The sequence below is a fragment of the Manihot esculenta genome, chromosome 15 (assembly GCF_001659605.2).
Source record: "Manihot esculenta cultivar AM560-2 chromosome 15, M.esculenta_v8, whole genome shotgun sequence".
NCBI classification, from domain to species: Eukaryota; Viridiplantae; Streptophyta; class Magnoliopsida; order Malpighiales; family Euphorbiaceae; genus Manihot; species Manihot esculenta.
In genome coordinates, this window is record NC_035175.2 from 10,267,315 (window position 1) to 10,290,824 (window position 23,510).

At 36.3% G+C, this 23,510-nt stretch overlaps 2 protein-coding genes and 1 non-coding gene across 3 annotated transcripts; 2 read left to right on the forward strand and 1 right to left on the reverse strand.

Moving 5' to 3' along the window:
* Nucleotides 1-1,020: 1,020 nt before the first annotated feature.
* On the reverse strand, nt 1,021-5,419 carry LOC110600817 (probable sulfate transporter 3.3). Its single transcript, XM_021737702.2, has 13 exons — nt 5,027-5,419; nt 4,845-4,893; nt 4,566-4,773; nt 4,299-4,470; nt 4,078-4,143; nt 3,115-3,228; nt 2,844-2,960; nt 2,596-2,722; nt 2,227-2,513; nt 1,906-2,096; nt 1,727-1,812; nt 1,550-1,626; nt 1,021-1,450 (listed from the first exon to the last, which is right to left on the reverse strand). The coding sequence occupies exons 1-13, from the start codon at nt 5,327-5,329 to the stop codon at nt 1,292-1,294; spliced, it is 1,956 nt and encodes a 651-aa protein (XP_021593394.1). The 5' UTR covers nt 5,330-5,419; the 3' UTR covers nt 1,021-1,291.
* A 6,395-nt stretch (nt 5,420-11,814) lies between these two features.
* TRNAS-AGA lies at nt 11,815-11,896 on the forward strand. The gene has a single exon. It is a non-coding gene; the product is annotated as a tRNA-Ser (tRNA).
* Nucleotides 11,897-13,279: 1,383 nt separating this feature from the next.
* On the forward strand, nt 13,280-14,027 carry LOC110601271 (10 kDa chaperonin, mitochondrial). Its single transcript, XM_021738344.2, has 3 exons — nt 13,280-13,515; nt 13,635-13,774; nt 13,868-14,027. Exons 1-3 carry the CDS (start codon nt 13,411-13,413, stop codon nt 13,914-13,916), a joined length of 294 nt encoding a protein of 97 aa, XP_021594036.1. The 5' UTR covers nt 13,280-13,410; the 3' UTR covers nt 13,917-14,027.
* The last annotated feature ends 9,483 nt before the right edge of the window (nt 14,028-23,510 follow it).

Here is a 23,510-nt window from a genome sequence, read left to right on the forward strand (position 1 = left end):
TAGATAAATTTTTACTATATAAAAGATCACATATAAATATTATATACTAAAATATTTCATTTAGGATTTATATTCATCATTATAAATTATTCACATAATTTTAATATATGAAAAATCATATTTTATATTAATAATATAAAATAAAATAAAATATTATATATTTTAATATGTAAAATTAACCACTTTATTATTTTTATAAAAAATTTAATATGTTAATAATATTTTTTATAAATTATTTAAAATATTCAATATTTTTATTTTACTTATCTATATAATAAATAAACTTGTAATGTATATATTAATAATATTAAATAAAATGAAAAATTATATATTTTATACTATAATTTTTTACATTTTATATCTTTATTAAACTAAAATATGTTGTATAAAATGTGAATGAGAATTAAATAATAAGATTAATAAAAAAATATTATTAAAATAAAAAATATATATTTTAAGGATTATTTTATTAGTTAAATAAAATTTTAGACACTATATTATAATTTTTTAATATTTTTCAGATTTTTAATTATAGTTGAGACAAAATAAAAAAAAATTTATCATTCAAAATTTTAAATATAAATATGAATTAAAATAAATATTTTAAATTTTTTATTTGATAAATACTTTAAAAAATAATTTCACGTGATATATATATTAAAGTTTTTTTTATCAAAATTAATTAAGATAAATAATTAAAATTAATATAAATATAAAATGATTGATTTTATTGTAAAATAATTAATTTTATTGTTTAAAATTTAAGATTGTAATATAAATATAAAAAATAAAAAATATTTAAATTTTTTTAATCGATACGTCTTTTTATTATATTTTGTCTTTATTAAGATTAGATGTCACCAATAATTTACAAGGAGTATCAATGCTCATTAATTAATTAATAGTAAAGATATTGAAGTAAATTTACAATTAAAATTTTGTAAAAACAAAATAAAACGACCATTTTTTTTTGTTTGTGCGATAAGTTAAAAAGATTCGGATCGAGTGAAACGGGGAGTATTAAATAATACTGTACTATCAAATTAACACCTCGGCTCGCCTAACGTAACTCTGTTAAGTGACAAGTAAAATTTAAATCATACATCGGACATGGTCAGGATTCAGCGAGATGGCTGTATATGGTTATTGTAACAAGTAGTATTGATATCTTTTTGCAAGGCACATGCACAAATAAGTAAGGAGATGCCTGAGAAAGTGGAAAATGATTGACAGAAAATGCTGATACATTTGATTTCTATTGTCTCTTCTTTTTTCAGATGATGAATCTGATTTATCCATGGCTAGATGATTGACCTTTCATTGTAGACGAGAGTGCAGCCACAGCTTCACCAACTGTCAGGAAAAGGGTATCAGGTTTCAGGATATCATTTGCAGCGTCGGCCCTCTGCAGCTTCTCCATCACCTCCCCCACAGGATTCACTAGTACAAGCTGTCATGCAAATTGCCAATCAAGACAGCACAGAATTAGCAACTAAAAGCCCATTTAGTGTTTTAAAAGAAGAAGAAGAAGAAGGAACTGTATGCTTGCCTCTACTCCCCTATTCTCTGTTGCTTTCTTCAAATCCTTGAAGAGTGAGACTCCAGTTGTGTCAATGCCACTCACAGCTGAAAAGTGAAAGAGATACATTATAGTTACTTTACATACGTTAACAGCAAGGGCTTATTATTTCAGATAATTTGATGCAAAATCTGCAGATGAACTTACCTGACAGGTCTAGAATTAGAAAATGGATGCTTGATTGTTGCTTTTCGTCTTTTTGTGTTTCATATTCTTCTACCCATCTCATAATCCTATCAGCGAGAAACCAAATCAGTGGGAAATATAAAAATCTTGATATGGAACACATACATATATTTATTAGCTGCTTTGATGCATGATCCAACCTTTCTTTGAGGTAAGTTTTATTAGCAAAATTTATAGGGGCTTCAATGCTTAAAATGAGGAACCCAGGGACCATGACAGCTTCCTTGTAATGATGAAGATTACGATATATATCTGTTCCTGGTATGCTTCCCAAGATCACTGTCTTTGGCCTTGTAACTTGCAGCAGGATCTTGAATATAGATATACCTACCTGATCATCAATTCATCACATGCAGAAATATGATAGCATCAATCACCTGATACTTTCATGTTCTAGACGACTTACTAACAAATAACATATTCTAAAACCTGATTACTGATAGATTAGATTGCGAACTTACTGCAATGGCGAGGCCTTCCTGGACAGATATGAAAATAACACCAAAGAATGCGCACAACAACACGATGAAATCATATTTGTCAATCCTCCAGATCTGGTAAGCAGTAGGGATGTCTATGAGGCCAACTACTGCTGTTACTATGATGGCACCCAACACAACGTTTGGTGTATATTGGAATAGAGGCATCAGGAAGAGGAGAGTCACCATCACTGTTACTGACATTATGATATTAGACACTGCTGTTTTAGCTCCTGCATTGTGATTGACAGCAGACCGCGAAAATGCACCTGAAATCCAGATTTCTGTTAACAACACTTGATGCTGCTGCATCATTTCTTTTTCTCATTATTATTATTATTAGATGTGCACCTGTTGTAACATAGCAGGAAGTGGAGGAGCCAATTATGTTCATTAGCCCAATTGCTATCATTTCCTTGTTACCATCCACTTGGTAGTTTTTTAAAGCAGCAAATGTTCTTCCCACCGCTATGCCTTCCTGTTTGAAGGAAAAAAAGTTCAATATAAGTAAAACAAATTGCAATAGTTTCACTGCTCAGCTAAGCTTCATAACTATCAGATAAGAAATATGACTGTAGAAAAAGATGACAGAAACTCACAGTGAGGGAGATAATGCCAGTAACAAGACCAGTTTTCATGACTAATCCAAGGTAGCTTCCATGAAAATGCAGCATATTCCATGATGGAGGATTTAATCCTTCTTGTAATTTTCCAATCTAATAAGAAACCAAAATAAATTCATCAATTACAGTAATAATAAGCAATTTTGTTAAGACTGAAGAGTGCCCATGTCATTAAATAATCCATTAATTCTTCCCAGAATTCACAACACAGCAAGTAAAAATGAGCAGAGACTGCAGAAAAACTTACGACGCTGATCCCATGATGTTGAGCCTTGAATGCAAAAACCAGAATGGTAGACAGAATCACAGACAAAAGAGGGGCTCCAGCTGAAACCCAGAACAGCTTTGGTTTTCTCATGCTCTGCGTGGCACATGCCCCAACATGGACATTTAATATATGAGAAATCAACTATCACATTCATATCTCTTATGGTGAAAAATAAATGCCCCCTTTCAATTAAAAAGACCCTAGTTTAATCAGTATATCTGGAAATTAATAATTGCATATGGAGATTTTAGATTCGAAATGCAAAAATAAAACGTTATTATAATGATAATAAATAATAAATTTAAAAAAACTCTATTAATACTGTAGAATCGGAGAGAACCAACCAAAAAGGTAGAGAAGAAATGATGGGTGTTACAGGAAAAAGGAAGTTCGAATAGACGACCACGAGACAGGCCTGATCGAAGCCCACAAAAGACAAACACAGTACAATGCTATGATGACCTGACTAAAAATAAATTTAACACATATATTTTGCCTGAAATTTATCACATATAACTGCAATTTCAAATTTTTCATATTTAGAAAAAAAAAATATATGAAAGTGAAATGGGATTTTTATATGTATTAATTATGAGAATCTTGTTCCTAATATATATATATGTATTTATTATGCGTTTCAGACAAGAGTCTACAGGCAACAGATGACTGGTTTATAACATATAATGGTGATAATTCCAAAAAGAAAAAAAGAGAAAGAGTGATGATGATGATTTATATAAAGAGGAGGGCCCATGTTGTTTAAAGGTTGGTGAATATAGACAATCTTTGAACTACTACTAAAAACACGTGTCCTTGGATACTTCGAAAGCAAATAATGCAAGTCTATCTGACCGAACTGGCTGTTAATTTTTAGGAATGCATAAAATTACTTTTGACATTTAAAATAAATAAATAAACAAAAGAACGTGAGAGTTAACATACAATGTGTCTGGCCACCAGAAGGATCACAAGGAAGCAAAATCCCATAAGTATTGTTTGCCATGACCACTGCACATGCAAGAACAAGGAACTAATGGTAAGAATTTGTCCAGTTATAATTGTAAAATAATAGTCATAACTTCATGCAGTGATTGAAGAAAGGGTCTTGTTCTTGAATGAAACTAAAACTAAAATCATGATGAGGGTTGGGGGAGTGATTTTACCTCGTGGGTGTTGTGGAAGACAGAGCTCAAAACAGGAACTAAACCCATTTGTGTTGTAAAATGAGTGATACCAAGAAGGCTTTTAAGCTGTTGCAGAGAGACAATAATTGCAGCTCCAGCCATGAATCCAATCAGAGTTGCCTCTGAAAGAAAATCAATAATGAATCCCAGCCTGAAGATTACCATTCATATTGTCAGGAACTGTTAACTGGAAACAATAAACTTTTCTGGGGAAAGAAAAAAAAAAGAAGAGAAACGAACTCTCACCTTAGCAATCCTAAAGAAGCTTGAAAGAGACCAGCAAAAAAGGTAGAAGAAAAAGCTAGCTGAAGAAACAAGAGAGGGTCGTGTGTTGGAGATACTTCTTGCCTAATCATTGATCCAAGTATAAGAGAAGCAATTGAAACAGGTCCTACAGCGAGATCTCTTGAGCTTCCGAGAACAGCATACACTAAAGGAGGAACAAAGCTTGAATCTGCCACATCCAATCAAACAGTGAGCCGAAGGGTCTAAAGAAGAAACGTGTCAGAGAATAAAGATACTCACAGAGACCCACTATAGGAGGAAGACTAGCAAGCTTGGCGTAGCTGATACCCTGAAAGAAAATTTTTAAAAGGGTAAAATAAAGAGGTTCAAAAAAGGAAGACCTTTCTGTTCTTTCTGATGCATGTACACAGAAATCAAGGAAGACAGAAACAGAAACAGAAAACATTAGATTGGTAATCAACCTGTGGAATGGCTAAGCTGGCAATGGTGAGACCAGAAACAATATCAGATTTGAAGAGCTTGAGGTTGTAATTAGGACCCCATTGAAGAATAGGGAAGAAATACTGAGCAGCAAGAATCCATTGCTTGTTCAATGGCTGTCCTTTGAATTGGCGCAAAGGGTCATCAGGGAAGAAGGTTTCTTTAAGTCTGGTCTTGAGCTTCTGTAGAGTGCTTCTATGGGGTGGTGGGACTACTTTGTGCACCTCCATGGGTGATATTTCCAGGCAATAAGAATGCATACTACTGCTAGGATTTGGCTCCATGGTTGAGAATTTTTTTTTTTTTATCAGTTTTTCAGTGTGATTTGTTTAGATGAGAGCTTCTGGTTTTATTTCAGCTTCTGTTCAGTGTTTTCTTCCCCATCAATCAATTTAATCTAGGGACCGCTACCAAACAAACTAGTACTTGTCTGAATGAGAGGTGAAAGTTTGGAGGGGAAATAAAGCAATTCTTGGGAATAGCCTTTTCAGTATGGCATATATTTTGAGCCCACTTACATGTATTTCTGAGTTCGTATGCATGGAAATTAATTTTAGATGAAATGTGGAAAAAAAAAAGAAAAAGAAAAAGAAAATTTTAACAAATGGATAGGTAGAAGCGACAATTAAACGATCAAAAATTGAAAAATAAAATTATCAAATTATCAAAAATACTTATAATGATCACTGCAATAATGAAAATTTTAACTTAATTTGTTAATTAAAATAACTTATTATAATTTTTATTATTTAAATTGATTTTAGTTTAAATTTTAATTTAAAATTCTTAATTCTATTTTTTTTAAAATGGGAATTGAAGGAATAAAATTTGAAATCTCTTATATTTATTTAGATGCATTTGTACCATGCTAAAATTGTGAATGCAATTCTATTTGTACTTAAATTGTATTTTTATTATGATTCTAAATAAAATTCTATAAATAAAAACTGATCTCAAAACTCATAAATTGATTTTAAAATAAAAGGTTACTTTCTAAAATTAAAACTTTTTTTATACGACAAAAAATAAAAAGGAAATCCACTTTTTTTAAAAATCCCATTTTGTAGGCAGATATATTTATTCAAAATAACTTTAATGTACACAAAAAGAAAAGGATGTATTCAACAAAAACTCAATAAAAAAAGCCTAAACTACGAAGAAAAAACTTAGGCGATGAAACCAGCACATTGCAGATCGCCCATTATCCATAGGAAGTTAGAAACACAAGTTGCATATAAGGAGATGAGGTATGGCGAATCACAACAGAATTCAATATAAATTAATGAGTATTGCATGGAATTGACTATTAATTCAGAGGCATGTCCTCTATGTTTCTTTAGTTGTATTATGGGTTCAGGGATGGTGCATTTCTCTAAGTTTGTTATGAAGTCTATGCAGATACGTTTCCATCAGTGTAATGTTTTTCTTGCGTTGTCTGGCACCGCAGGAAGATTTTCTTGGTTCCTGTCATTTTTTTTGCCCTTTGCTCGTCTTCTCAGAGGTTTTTGGTTCTAGCTGGTAACGGCTCGATCATTTTTTCTTTTTCTTAAGAATTGCTTATCTTGTTAGGAGTTAGAGAGTGGCGGCGGTATCATCTCCCTAGCGAGCATGACGATGCGACACTGCTTTGTTTTCTTGATCTGAGTTTCTCTCTCGGATTAGTTCAACCCGACATCAGTGTGGACTTAGGGTTATTGTTTATAGACCTTGTTTTAGGTTTTCTATACTGTACTCTTATCTTTTATCAATGAAGTTATTTTATATTTGATTAAAAAAAAATTCTAATGTATTTTTTTCATGTTTTTAACCGGTGTTTCGACTTTTTAAAAAATTTATTAATTAATTCTTTTATTTTAAAAATATTTTAAATATTTTATAATATTTAAATATAAAAATTAATAAATAAATTAAATAATAAATTTTTTAAAATATTAAAAACATTTTAATATATTTTTTAAAATACAAAATTAACTAGTAAATTTTTATCATAGAACTGAATAATTAATTTTTATTTATTATTAACTTATATATTTTAAAATAATATTCTCATTTCTATTTCTAAAAGTACTTTTTACTTTTGCCTGTCATACCACTATATAAATATTTATATGTATAATATATTAATATTATAATGTTACTTGAGTTTCCAGAGATGATAAAAGTAGCCTACTAAAGTCATTAGTTCTGAAATTTTGAAAAATGAAAACAAATAATATATATAGCATTACTGGCTACCCTATCTTTATGAAATTCGCACTTAATTAATTATATATAATAAAATTTGTTTTTATTTCGATTTTAATTCTAATTAATTTGCATTATTCAAATAATTTTATACAATTATTCTTATGATACAATCACACTTAAATTATTAAAAATTAGTTATTAATTAATATGCATTATATCATATAGCACATTTTTAACTATTTTTAATTATAAAGTACATAAGTAATTAAGTATGAAAATATTAGTATAAGTATATTATATACTATGCATTTTAGCTATTTTAATTATATAATTTTAATTATAAAATACATATATAAAAAAATAAACATACAAGAATAAAAAATACTCAAAACTACATTAGGGCATGATATGTTTATGAGGGGTTTAATATGGGTAACTCATTCTAAAAATTAGTTCAAAAGAATAGAGTGTCTAAAACTCTCATAAAAAATATTATCTCTATTCTATACAGACGGGATTCAACAACCATCAAATAAAATAATAATTATTAATTTTCACATAATTTTTCATTGGATAAAAAAAATCTATATACATATAACATATACTGTTATAGGCCATTTTTATTTAAAATTAATTTATTATAAATTTAAGTTATTGATAATATATAAAAAATGAGTACCGTTGAAATTGTAATATCGTGTACACGTGATTTAAAAGAGAAACGAGTTAACCTTTTCACTATGTTTAACTGGGCAGCACAAAACCCGACTTATAAGAGACCATATATTAGGCTATTAATATTCTTTAACCTCTCCAATATTCAGATGAAGTATGACGACCTCTTCAATGTTTGTATCACACGTTAAAAATAAATATGAAGACTACCAACCTCAATAAAGGTTGTACAGACCGAACACGACTTGATGAAATTAGAGTAAGATAATCGATCTCCATATAATAGTCGACCCCTCTAACGCTCTCCGAAATATTAAATACACATGCGGAAAAATTATCCAGCTGCCTAACATATCTGTCAAAGAATATGGACATACTAGTTATGCATTGACTAGTCAACTGTCAGCAGCTTAACATACCTGCTACAACACGATATCATCCGATCTGATGGGATGTAAGACAAAAAATCATAGGTATAAATATCATTGAACCAACCTCAACGAAAAGGAGGGCCTTGGCAGCTCTTTCTGAGAAACTAGCTCTCCAAAAGTAAATCTCGCTGATTCACACACTAATGGAAAAATCTCACTCTCTTTTATACACTCACAAGAGTTCCGATGGATACAAACTTACTAGAAATTCCACCTTAATTCCTTATTATCTATTTTCTTTTTATGTTACTAAATATTAGATAATCTCGATCTAACTTAAACGTTGAAGGATTTCCGTCGGGAGTATTTCCGATGAATTCTTGTCTTTTCATTTTACAAGAGCCCTTCCTTAAAATAAATAAAAAAAAAAGAGGGACTAATCCGAATCAACAATCAGTTTGTTAGATCGAGTAGTTGTCAAATGTGTACATTTAAACATCATGTTCGTTAAATCTCGCTTCATCGGTCACAATAGACCAGTTTCATTTAATTTTTATATGAAAAGATCCCCTATCATCTGTATATTAAATCTATAATTAATCAAATTTAGATAAGTTTTTTTTTCCCATTGCACACACAATATGTTCTACTCCGTTGGATGTTCTTCCGGCCAAATTCTCCCACTGTCTTTCCGTGCTTGTTTCTTGCTATATGATGTTGGAATCAATTATTGGCAATTTGGACCCACCAAAAACGTGGCTCTATATTTTTCTAGAGCCTTCCTTTTTTACTTTATTTGGGAAGGACTGGACTCCCACGCTAAATGCTAAATAATGTAATTATAATCACCACAAAATATGTTCAACGTTCACGTAATCACTTCTCTCAATTTAGAATGTTCGAGTCTCATTTCAATGCATGCGGCTCATTTTACTGATGGATTTTCATTTTAATTTTTACTCACATAATATTTTTATTTTTTTAATCAAATTAAAACAAAGGAACAGTTAATTCACTATTACAATCATTTAAGAGAGAGAGAGAGACAATAAATTGACCCACTTTGGCCTTTTTCTACTTTCTTGTAGTTAGAGATAAGTTCCGAAGCCTCAAAGCTAACCTTTTACTTTCCCCTACTTCATCGAGATTCTCTTGCAGAGTGGAGCTTTTTGTCATTGCTTTTTGGTTAGAACTGAGAAGGACAAGGATACAGAAAAGAAAAGAAAATAATAGAAGGAAAAGAAGAAAGGTGGGTAATGTAAAGGTAATTTTAATTATTTGTTTTAGAAATGGACGACAATGAAATAAATAAAAAAATGAATTAACATATAATTTTATAATAATTCAATTTTAAATTATATTCTTCAAAAATAATATACAAAAGAGAGGGAAAATGTTTATTCTTCTATGAAGTATAATAATTGGAAGAATACACTAGAGAATTAATTAACAATATTATTATTATTAAAAATGCTAAAAACTGGTCATATTTTTTGAGACATTTGCTATTTGTAAAGGAAATAAGGATTAATTAATGCCACAATTATTCATATATTGTAATAATCAGTGTGATATGTATATCCACGTGGCTAGTTCACATGGAGAAATATTTGACCTATTTCTAGCACAACCAAACTTAAAAGATAGGATAAAGAAGGAGAGGCCAACTACCTACACACAAAATGAATATTCAGCATATTGAAATGGACAAGCACTTGCAGATTCACACAAAACAAGATCAACATTATCACCAAAGTCTTCTAGCCAAGAAAATTTTCAGACCAAGAATCATGGCAACCAAGTTGTTGGAGCTCACAGAAGCCACAGGAAAGACAGACATGCCTTCTCTTCTCCACCGCCACCACCAATAGTGCCTTGTTTGGTACCAAAAAAAAGAAAAAATTGATTTTTTTTTTGAGGTCCTTCTGAATATGCTTACTTTTTGAATTATGGTTTGGCATTATGAGGACGACAATTCTTTCTCATAATCCATCCGCCGACCCATGCCAAGAACTTATGGTTCGAAAAGCACTTGCTTTTTTGTGTAATAGGACAGGACCATCACTTTTTCTGAAAGAATGTGGTTGCCTTTTAGTTTCTTGCATGGATTCTTCTTCTCTGAACAACTTCTCTCCAACAATCTCCTTCCTTGGATGCATATAATAATTTAAAGTTCCTCCCCATTACCCAGCATCTGTTTTTCACTTTTTTATTTGAGATTACAATGGTTCAATATTTTTGCTCCAATGAAGATGAATAGATAAATATATATATATATATATATATATATATATGAAATAAAGTACAATATATATAATTCATCATATTTCTTGTTTAACAAAGAATGGCAATTGTAGATAATATCAAAAAATATTGATATATAAATTATATCATGTAAATTGAAATTCAGATTTTGAAATGAAAAATCCATAAGATTACAATATATATTTTTTTACTCTCTTTTAAGAAAATATTAATTAATAATTATATTTTAATTATTAAATCAATATTTTTCTGCATTTGTAAATTATAATATCAACAACGATAATATTATGATATTATTTTAATACAAATTAAATGATATATTTTAAAATAAAAATGAGTATAACTATAAAAAAATTTTCGTGCTTTTTCATAGAGCATAATTTAAATATTCTTCCTCATTGCTTATATAGCTAGTCTCTCCTTCGTGATAAGTGTGGCAATTCTTATTTTGAAGCTATTTCAATGATCTTTGTGCGTATTATTTTAAATTTTTTTTTTCACTTTTGAAAAAAAAAAACAAAGTAAAAATGTGTTTTATGGTTGTGGAAATCAACCCAATTAATTACCGCAATAAATTATGGACTTATTTAATTCAAAATACTCTATTCAAATATATTCATTGAAAAATACATTTCTAATAAATTAATCAATTAACTGAAAATATAATATAAATATATTTGGTATATAAACTAACTCTCAAAAAGTAATTAAGATTGTTTTAAAATTATAAATAATAATATTAACAATATAATTTAAGTGTAACAAATTAAAAGATATATTTCTAAACTTTATTAAATTTAAATAAAAAGTGCAATTTACCAAATTGCACAGAATTAAATTTAATAATACAAATCAAATAAAAAAAACTTTTTCGCATTTACTAAAAAATTTTTATTTTCTTAGTCTACTTAAGTCAGACTAAATATAATGACTACCGGTAGACATAAGAATATACGCTTGCCATAATTTTGCAAAATTTTAATGAATCAATGAGCTCTGTAACTATTTTATTAACTATTTAATTGTTAATTATTTTAATAATTATTATTTAAATATTAAAAAAATATTTTTTTATAATTTATTCTCTCAATATTTAGAAACAAATATACTCTCTCGTTTATGGATCCATTTTTAGAAAAATATTATTCAAATGTTTAGAATTACATTTCAGAATTTTCCCAATTGAATTTGTGCGTTCCAATGGGGAATGGAAGGGGGGTCACCAATTTTGCTCCTGTATATATAATGTTAGTGTCGCTCATAAGCATCAGGTGGGCGTGCCGGAGTGGTTATCGGGCATGACTAGAAATCATGTGGGCTCTGCCCGCGCATGTTCGAATCCTGCCGCTCACGTGTTCTTTTTATTGAATGTCCTTTCTCTGCCCGTTTGTGATTGGCGATGAACTTTTTATTTCCCTCCCCCGTTTTATTTCAGCCTACAGCTACAGGCCATTAATTGGGATTTATGGATTTGTAATTCACTTGCTTTTTGTACAGTGAACAGGCAAAAAAAATTCATGAAAATGTTTTACGGAGCAAATACAAGGGGGCTATACAACAATTCAAAAGTCTAAATAAAAACAAAACAAAACAAAACACTCGATCTAAATCAAATCAATCTAATTAAAATTTAATACCTAAATTCAGACAAATTAAATCAAGCAAATAAATATATAAAAAAAATAAAAAATAGTGATCAAATAAATATAAAACAAACATACAACAAGTAAAGAAAAAAATATTTGACACAGTAAAAAAATCCATTGACAACAATGAATAGAGATAAAAAATGCCATAAAATTCAACTAAATATGACTAAATATGATTAATAGGAGTATTCATAAAATATATTTATGCGATTCTGAGATGTTGACATCACTTTAATAGAATCCTTTCTTAGATATTAAAACTGAAAACCTTCAAATCATATTCAACAAACAACTCACTTAACAACTTATTTAGATGTTTATAAAAAACTTGAAACACACAAACCAAAAAACCACAACAATCACAAAAACAATATAAATCATACACTACTTAAACGAGTGAGAAAAAAAAGAAATATGAGACGCAAGAAAATGAAAAAACCAAAAAGACTCACCTCTCCATCTAAAGTGTCGCGGTTTGCAAGTGTTGATCACATAATCATTCCAAAATACTGTGAAATTGTGTGATACTCAGTTCAGTTTATCAAACTAAATCAGTCTTACTTATGGTTAATACAAATTATTATTCAAGAGCAATTTCTAAATAGAAGCTACCGTACTAAAAAATATATAAAAAAAAAAGTGTTTTGTATTATTTACAAAGAAATCATTTACACCATAATGCTTTAAAAAAGTATCAGCTAGCTTATAAGTCTTCTATCCTCTCTTTGACTTGGTTACAAATGATTTACATTTGTAATATTCGCTTAAATTAATTATAAAAAATTTTTACTTATAAAATCAATCACAATTACAAAATTGAGAGTTAAATTAGAAAGATAAAGTCATAAAAATCAGTTTAAGGAATAATAAATAAAGCCTATAAAATCAGACAGAAATATATTTATATATGTAAATTGATAGAAACATGATTTAATAATAACCAAGTCGGATTTTGATTAAAATTTTGATAATTTAAAGTCACATGAAGAATTAAAATATAATTAATTGGGTCAGGGGCCTTTCTGACCCAACTATGCTTTAGGGCCCATACAGTTTTCTTAGTAAAACCCTAGCTAAAACCCTAGGACCTAGAACATTCTATTCCTCTCCAGATCAACTACATCCTGCTGTACTGGTCTCCCTTCCACTTCATTTCTCCCAATTTAAAAGATAGATCGATCCAGCTTAATCTTTTAGCATAGAGCAATTACTACTGAGATGGCAAAGCGATTGATTCCAACGCTTAATCGCGTTCTTGTGGAGAAGATCGTCCCTCCTTCCAAAACAAACGCCGGTATCCTCCTACCCGAGTCGTCCACCAAGGTATTTGCTGTGCTTCTTGCTCTTCTTTTTTTTTTTCCTTAAATTTTTCTTGATTTCTGTGTTTCGTTTATGTAGACTGATTCCTGAGTGATTGTTGTGATCTTGCTGTTTCATAATAGCTGAATTCGGGCAAGGTGATATCTGTTGGTCCTGGATTGAGGAGCAATGAAGGGAAAACTATCCCACCATCTGTAAAAGAAGGGGACACTGTGCTTTTGCCGGAATATGGGGGTACCCAAGTCAAGCTTGCTGACAAAGAGTACGATAGATTTTCACTTGACTCTGTTTTGCAGATTTCATTTGTTTATTTTCATGCTATTTATTTATTATATATTTGGTGGGTATTGTACAGGTTTTACTTATACAGGGATGAAGACATCTTGGGCACTCTACACGAGTAATTGATTGTTTGGTTTCTGTATTGGAAGCTTAATTTAGGCCTTGGATCTCATTGATGTAACTTGTAAACATTGAAGCTTCTTAATTGAGATGAGTTAATCTAGTTTGGAATATGAGAATGGCTCTTTGTTGCATTTGCATTTTTATGGTCTTTTACCAGTATGGATTGAAATGTAGAATTGATCTAAACGGTTTCACTAGAGTTATCTATGACTAGAGGCAATTAAAATTTTGTTGATTGCTGATGAGTAGAGTAACCACTGGGATTTTAGTTAATAGTTCTGACTCTGGTTTTGACACTTTTAGATGCCACAAGTCCTCCATGTTTATTGCAATCAAAGATGTGCATTAATCCTTCCAATGATCTGACCTTTGTTCTTAGAGGTTTCCTTTTGGGAATTGATGCTTGATTTTTTTTTCTTTTTTTTTTTTTTTTTTTTGGAATTGCAAATACAATTGCATTAAACCTGATTGAGCACAGGTACATAAACATAATTCCTAATAGAAAGGCCCTTAAATAGGATTTTCCCAAATAAGCCAGCCCATACAGAAGCTCAAACCAAGAAAACCTAGGACTAAGAAACACTTCGTAGCGTCGATGTTGCCACCTGCATTGCTGCCTCCTGCACCACCACTACTGCGGTGGTAACCATACACCTTCCTCCTGGAAGCTTGAAATGATTTGCCTTCTCCAAAGCCATGCAAGGTCGAAAATCTCAATATCGATTTCGGAAGAAAACAACAGGTAACTTCAGAAGAGAAGAAAAAAAAATGGAAATTTGGTGCCAAAAAAAGGAGGCCCTTACACTTTGAAGCTTGGTCGAAACAAATAAAAAACACTCCTAGTTGAGAGAAAAAAGAAGCTGATTTCTGTGTAATTGATGGTGCTTGGTTAAAGATGGATGGTATAGAGTTGATTACAAGGTAGGAATAACTTTGGAGAAGGGCAATTGCTGAAACTTGATACCATGTAAAGATCATTTCTTTCGTGAATACGTTTGCCGATTCCGTCAAATACGAATATATCTCATAACCTTTCGCAATATTATTAATTATTTTAACAGTGATATATATGTTATATATGTAAGTTCGATAGCTCCGATAATAAAATGTGGAAATTGGAATACGTTTTGCGTTTTTTGATATTGATGAAAAATAAGTGGACTCATTCCACAGTGCTTGTGGGTAAAATTATAAATTGGTCTTCAATATATGTATTGTAAAATGTAATAATATGTCATAATTCATACCTTACCAATTATAATTTAATGAAATTAACACATTTGTGTTTGCTTTTCTTGATATCTTGGTTTAAAAAATTAAGATTTTGAGTTATTAAATGGGATAAAAGGTGATGACCGCTGGATTTCCATACCCCCAATTCTGGGCCTAGATTACGGCCACGGCCCATGAAAGGAAGGCCCGCGCACCCTCTCTAGTAAAACAGGCCCGGATCATCAGCCCCCTGAGGCCGGACTCCACCAGATTCTTCCTCATCGAGATCGGTCCAGCCCGTATAACCTCCCCACGGATCCCTTCTCTTTCTGGGTTCAGCGTCCAGCCCAATTCTCGGCCCAACCCAGAATTCGGAACGAGACACGTTGTACAGCTAGGTAGATCCGCTCGAGTGTACGCACGGGGGAGAATCAGAGGCTGTTACGTATGGAGCAGACGCCTGATATCATAGTACTCCCATATCTGTATGGCAGAGACACGTGGTCCAATCATGGGACAGCCGTTATACGTCACTGGCAAGTATGAAGAAAAGGATAAAAGGGATACCCCTCTAGAGAGATAGGCCAAATTTTTTTTTCAATACACAAAACCCTTGTAAAACCCTATTCCATTGGATCTCAAATCATCAATTGGCGCCGTCTGTGGGAAACGACGGAGATCTTTTCATCACCGGAGTTTTCACTCTTAACAAAACCCACTGAGATCCACGATGGCTAATCACCAGGAAAGTAACCTTAACGTCCCAAATGACCTAAGCTCTGCCCAAGAGGGGCAACAATTCTCCTTTTCTAGTCCTACGACATTAAACAACCAACCGCCTGTTCCCCTTAATCCCTCGCTAAGTTTGGCAGGGAATACTCCCACTGTTACCCTGTCTAACCAGGATCTTCAAAACATGGCTTTCCAGGTACAAAATACCACCCACTGGTTGGGGCAGATAATGCAACAGAGAGGCCTCAGCACTCCAGTAAACACACTCCCGGTTGTAGAGGAACCTCAGACCAATGACCCCCAACCTGCACCTGACCGTCTTCAAACCAGTAGCCGCGATATTGGAGAAAGAGGGAGAAGAGCCGGGGGAGAGGAAGAACCGGAGGCCCGAATCCATGCGAGGAGGGCGAGAGAGAGGATAGAAAATGAGGAGGTGGATAACTATTCAGCCGAAACAACGGGGTGGACGGGAACTGAAGTAGAGGAGGAGGAATACCACCTGGAGAGAAAACCCAGCCTGGAAGACGAGAAGATGGACCAAAAGTTGAAGAGATTGAGAGAACAGCTCTTAGCCGAGCTAGGTAAGAAAGACCAAAGCCAAACCTCTTTGCCTACTTCTTCCCCTTTCTCAAAGTGGGTGCAACAAGAGACTATCCCTAAGAAGTTTATGATGCCATCAATGGCGGCTTATGACGGAGCTGGTAACCCGAGGGAGCACGTCATGAACTACAAGACCTTCATGGAGTTGCAAACTCTGTCAGATGCCTTAATATGTAAAGTGTTTCCAACGACACTCTCGGGACCAGCGCGGGCGTGGTTCAACAGCCTGGAGGCTGGAAGTATCAAAAGTTTCGGAGACTTAGCCACTCGCTTCATGAGTCGATTCATAGCCGGGGTGCCAGCAGAGAGGAAGACGAGCTACTTGGAAACAGTAAGACAGAGAGGGGGCGAATCACTCAGAGAGTATGTCGCTCGTTTCAATACGGAGGCCCTGCAGATTCCCGAACTCGATGAAGGAAGGGCGGTAGAGGCCATGCAAAAGGGAACGACCTCTGCCGAGTTCTTCGGTTCCTTAAGCAGGAAGCCTCCGACCTCCCTGGCCGAGTTGATGAAGAGAGCAGAGAAGTATATAAGGCAGGATGACGCCTTAGTAACAAGCCGATTTGCCAAAGGGATGATAGGAAAAGAAAAAGCCCCAGAAGAAAGGAGGCCGGAGAAACATGAAAAGAAACACGGCAGGAGGCCCGAGCCGTATAAGCAGGCCTGGGAGCGGAGGGATCGAAGGCCTCCCCCTCCACGGGCCCATGAGCCAAGGTTGCCTCCCCCTTGGGTCCCTGAGAAGCCGACCCCACTAAATGCGTCCAGAGCCGAGGTGCTCATGGCTGTCCAAGATAAGGAGTTCCTCCAGTGGCCCCAACCTATGAAGTCGAAAGCAGACCAACGGAATCCTGACAAATATTGTCAGTATCATCGGACGCATGGCCACGATACCAACAACTGTTTCCAGTTGATAGCAGAGATCGAGAGGTTGATAAAGAGGGGGCATCTCAAGAATTTCGTGAAGAAATCAGGGGGACAAAGGCCTCAATCCAGTCCGGCGGTTCAGATGCCGAAGAGAGCAGGAACTGGACCAGTGAACGATGGGTCCAGTGGGACCATAAACATGATTGTTGGAGGAACGGGAGGTCGGATGGGCCGCCGAGGGAAGAAGAGAAATCGGGAAGGAGAGACCAGCAGTACCGAGGTCATGCAAATCGTTGATGTAATACCCGGCTAGACTCCGGTATCGGAATTCCTACCGTCCGGTGGAATCTCGAATGTCGGAAGCCTCTAGTAGGGTAAAACCATGTTTTTATGAAATGTTTTAATGTGTTTTATGTTTTAAGCATGAAAGAAAATGAGTTTTTGCATGAAAGTAGCATTGGAGGAAAACTCAGGTTCGGCCGCCGAACCTCAAGTTCGGCCGCCGAACATGCATGCGTTGCGGGTGTGCTTTAGGCCCCCGAAAGCATAAGTGAGGGAAGTCCAGGTTTGGCCGCCGAACCTCAAGTTCGGCCGCCGAACATGGCATGCATGCGGAGGCACATTCGGCCCCCGAACGTGGTCTGGCCAGCCACTATAAAAGGGTCCCTTAGCCGAAAACGGGCGAGCTTTTTCCCCCATTTTCGGCCAAGGTGAGTCTCCGTCGCCCCTCACCCATCGTTGACGTCTTTCCTCTAAATCTTTCAAGATTTTCACTTGTTTTCACTTTGTTTTGAAGATTTGAGCATTTGAGCAAAGTTTTGGAGCTTGAAGGTTCAAGAACCCAATCTCTCCCAACTTCGAGTTTAGGTCGTCTCTCTCTCGATCTTCAAGAGGTAAGAGCCGATCTTAAGCTCATTGCATGTTTTAAGTAAGTTTTAAGTAGATCTATGGGATAGAATGCATGTTTAGGTTATGGTTATGTTTTTGGAGTTTATGGGTATAAATGTATGTTCATGAACAATGTGAGTTTCTTGATGTGTTGTAGATGGGGTTTATGATGGTTTGAGACCCCTAGGAACATGTATGCTTGTGTTTGTGTGTTGTAGAATAGGTTTGATGCATGTTGGAAAGGTTTGGAGGCGAAATGTGCATAGGGAGCCAAGTTTCTGCCCTTTGGCAGAAACCAGGTTCGGCAGCCGAAGGACTTTCGGCCGCCGAACATGGCTGGGGAGGCAGCCTTTCGGCTGCCGAAGCTTGCCGCCGAAGCTTGCCCCCGAAAGGAGACTTTCGTCTCTGTCTGGCAGTTTCGGCCGCCGAAGGTGCCGCCGAACATGCATGAGTTTCGTCTCTGTCTGAGAGTTTCGGCCGCCGAAGGTGCCGCCGAAAGTGCCCTGTCCAGGCCTCCTTTGCATGTCTTTGTATGATTGTTTCATGATGTTTTAGGGGGTTTTTGGGGAGTAGTTTATAGTTATGTTCAGGTATGTTTAGTCCCTCATTTGAGTCCACCTGTGTAGGTTCGGACCCGAGGAACCGAGGACCCCAGCAGTAAGTTCAGCTGCTTCGGTGTTGTCAGAGTCTGCCAGAGGTGAGTGGAACTAAACTTAATCTTTTAAATTAAATGTTTTATCATGTTTCATGCATCATGATTATGCAATAGGATGATTGCATTAGCTTCACGAATATGCCTCATTGCATCAATTGTTGTTGATGTGGGTGAATGTTGGATGACCCAATTAGTCCATGACAGGAAGACCAGGACCCCATTCTACGGCCTGACACGGTTATGGGACTCAAAGACCAGGAGCCCAGAGGAGGCCCTGGGGCAATGGTAAGTAATGTATGTTATAACAGGAAGACCAGGACCCCATGCTACGGCCTGGCACAATGTTAGCTTGGACTAATTGGTGACAAGTTCACCCAACCCTTATGTGAATTGTCTGTGATATGATGCATTTCATTGGAGCATAGTGTTAATATGTTTTATAGTTCTACTCACTGGGCTTTTAGCTCACCCCTCTCCCTTTACCCCCAGGCTTGCAGGTACAGGATAGAGCAGGAGTCCGGATAGAGTAAAGAAGTCATGTTTATGTAATAGTTAGTAATGGACATGATCATATTGCATTGTAATGTTTTAATCAGTATAGATGATGTTTATGGATGCTAGAGGTGTGCTTGACCATAGATTGTTGTATCCCTTTTAATACATGATCTGGGATTTTTATGATGTTTATGTAAACCAATTCAGCATATGTTTTGTCACCCATTGGGGGCATTGATGAGATCCCACTGAGGGATCAATGTTATGTTAATGTATATGCACAGGTTGAGTTTGGTTGATGTGTATGGAAAGAAAAGTTTTAATTTTTATGTATGTTGTTGATCATGTATGGGATTAAGCAGGTTCACAGGATGCATGTTAGGCTTGCTACGGGTCCCGGCGGCCTTAAGTCGACCCGGATCCTAGCGCCGGTAGTGGTCCGATTTTTGGGTCGTTACAGTTGACCACTCTCCTATGACCATCGCCTTCTCTTCAGAAGATGCTCAGGGTATTCAGATGCCCCATGATGACGCGCTCGTCATTGAAGCCGTCATTCACAATTATCGGGTAAAGAAGGTCTTAGTGGATGATGGGAGTAAAGTCAACTTGCTACCATACCGGGTCTTTCAGCAGATGGGAATTGCGGAAGAACAGTTGGTCCGAGACAGGGAATCGGAGGAGTACCGGTGCTCATAGAAGGGAAGGTGAAGCTGGCTCTCACCTTAGGTGAAGCACCCAGCACGCGCACTCACCACGAGGTATTTTTAGTGGTCAAACTTCCATTGAGCTATAATGTGATTCTGGGGAGGCCTGTGATGTTCAACTTCAAAGCTGTCACCAGTATCAGGTATTTGGCGCTTAAATTTCCAACAGAAGAAGGAGTGGGAATAGTCCGGGGCAGCCAGGAAGAGGCAAGAGCAGTATACTTAGCCACAGTAGCAGAACCGAGCTCCACTGAAAAAGCTCTTGACTCGGAAGTTCTAGAGGTTCGTGATGAGAAAACAGAGGCCAGGACAGAACCGGTGGGGGAGCTGGAGATCTTCCCTTTATCAGAAACAGAGGCAGAAAAGGTCTTCAGTCTCAACGCCGGCCTCACTGAAGAACAAAAAGCTGAAGTCATGGCCCTGATCCGAGGTCATGCGTCTAGTTTCGCCTGGAAGCCCTCCGACATGCCTGGAATTGACCCTAAGGTAATGACACACAAACTGAATGTACTCCCCGAAGCCAAGCCAGTAAAGCAGAAGAAGAGAGTAGTAGGAAGAGAGAAGCAGCAGGCCACCAGGGAGGAGGTGCAGAAGCTTGAGGAGGCAGGCTTTATTAGGGAAGTTATGTACCCGCAGTGGCTAGCAAATCCTATATTAGTCAAAAAAGCCAATGGCAAATATAGGATGTGCATAGATTTTACTGACCTAAATAAAGCCTGCCCTAAAGATTGTTATCCACTTCCTGATATTAATAAAATGGTCGATTCTACGGCCGGTTTCGATTATATGTCTTCTTTGGATGCTATGTCTGGTTATCATCAAATCCCAATGGAAAGGTCGGATGAGGAAAAGACCTCGTTTATAACTGAAGATGGAACTTATTGCTACAGAGCTATACCATTCGGATTAAGGAATGCCGGGGCAACTTACCAAAGATTGATGAACAAAATTTTCAAAAACCAGATTGGCAGAAATGTAGAAGTTTATGTAGATGATATGGTGGTCAAAAGCCCAAATTTCCAGCAGCACATAGCAGACTTGAGGGAGGTCTTCGGGGTATTAAACCAGTACAGAATGAAGTTGAACCCAGCAAAATGTGCTTTCTTTATTAGAGGAGGAAAATTCTTGGGATTCATGGTGAGCGGAAAAGGCATCGAGCCTAACCCGGAGAAGGTAGAAGCCATATTGAAAATGCCAGAGCCGACCTGTGTAAGGGACGTCCAAAGACTAACCGGAAGAGTAGTAGCACTCAACCGATTCATGTCAAGGTCAGCAGAAAAATGCTTACCATTTTTCAAAAAATTGAGGAAGGTGCCAAACTTTGAATGGACAGAAGACTGCCGAAAAGCCTTCGCAGAGCTTAAGGAATACCTCAGCTCGCCCCACGTGCTCAGTAGTCCTATGAAAGGAGAAGAACTTCTGATATACTTGGCAGCCTCAGAACAAGCAGTCAGCGCAGTGTTAGTAAGGGTGGAAGAAGGGGAGCAGAAACCCGTTTTTTACGTCAGCAAGGTACTCAGAGATACCGAGGTCAGATATTCGAACATTGAAAAAATGGCTTACGCCCTATTGCTAGCAGTCCGGAAATTCAAAGTTTATTTGGAAGGCCACCAAGGAGTTGTGATGACAGACCAACCCTTAAAGAAGATTCTACGCAGACCGGAAACTTCAGGTCGGATGTTGGCTTGGTCCGTAGAGATCAGTCCTTACTGTCTAGAGTATCGACCTAGGACAGCTATAAAATCTCAAGCCTTGGCTGACTTCATAGCCGAATGCACATTCGACGGGGAGCAGAGAGGGTCATCCTCAGGGATAGCAGGAAAGGAACGTGAGGGGGAGCCTCATCCAGAATTTAACTGGAAGATGTATGTAGACGGAGCATCAGGCACTGAGGGCAGTGGTGCTGGAATAATGCTTAAGGGGCCATAGGATTTTAAGGTATGTTACGCCTTACGTCTAGAGTTCAAAGCCTCGAATAATGTGGCGAAATATGAAGCCCTGATAAATGGGATGTTGGTGGCGCTGGAAGTGGGAGTAACCGATCTCAAGATAAACAGTGACTCTCAGCTGGTGATCAACCAAGTAACAGGGATGTATCAGGCTAGAGACCCCATTATGCAGAATTACCTGGCCAAAGTAAAAACTTTAGAGGCCGAGCTCACAAGTCGAGGAGTAACCATCAGATTTCGAAGAATACCCCGAGAGAAAAATGAGGAAGCAGATCTGCTTAGCCGCTTATCCAAAGAAGAATTAGAACAGCTTCCCGATGAAGTGTACATACAACATGTCCATATACCTGCTTTTCAAAAAACTAACACGATATTGCAGGTGGAACAGAACCCGACTTGGATGACCCCTTACTTAGAATACCTGGAGAAAGGTAAATTCCCCGAGGATAAAGATGAAGCCAGAAAGATAGCAGCTCGTGCCGCTAACTACCAAGCAATAAGGGGGACCTTATACAGAAAAGGAAAGTCCAGTCCGTGGCTCCGATGCGTGAACCCGGAAGAGGCTACGAAGGTGATGGAAGAAATACATAGAGGCATGTGTGGAGCCCACGAGGGAGGAGGGACATTAGCTAATAAAATATTCAGGCAAGGGTATTATTGGCCCACTGTTAAAAAAGAAGCAGAAGAGTTCGTCCGAAGGTGCGACGTATGTCAGAGATTTGCTAATGCCATCAAAACTCCAGCCACTCCTCAAGCAAGCATATCCAGTCCATGGCCTTTCTCGCAATGGGGAATTGACATCCTGGGACCTTTCCCCAAAACCACAGGGCAAAGGAAATTTGTAGTGGTGGCCGTAGAGTACTTCTCAAAGTGGCCAGAGGCGGAAGCAATAGCCACAATCACAGCTCGAAAGATGATAGATTTTGTGTGGGGGCATATCATCTGCAGATTTGGTGTACCCAGAGTGCTTATTTCAGATAATGGCAGACAGTTTGATTGCAGCACCTTCAGAGCTTTCACAACGAACATGGGTATCTGGCATAAATTCTCCTCTGTGGCTCATCCTCAAACTAACGGCCAAACAGAGGTCACCAACAGAGCCATCCTACAAGGATTAAAAAAGCGACTAGATGGGGCAAAGACAAATTGGGCAGAAGAACTCAACAGCATCCTGTGGGCACTCCGAACCACCCCTAGAGCACCTACTAAAGAAACGCCCTTTGCACTTGCCTATGGTACAGAGGCCGTAGTCCCAGTTGAGTTGCAGATTCCTACCCATCGAGTCCAGTTTGCTAGTGAAAGCACTAACGATGACAAGCTAAGAAGCAACCTGGATGCCCTTGAGGAAATCAGGGAAGAAGCTCAAATCCGAACTGCCGCCTATCAACAACGGGCAGCACGATACTACAACCAAAAGGTCAGAGAAAGAAGCTTGAAAGTGGGAGACCTGGCCTTAAGAAACCTGGAAGCCACAGGAAAAAGGGCGGCAGCTGG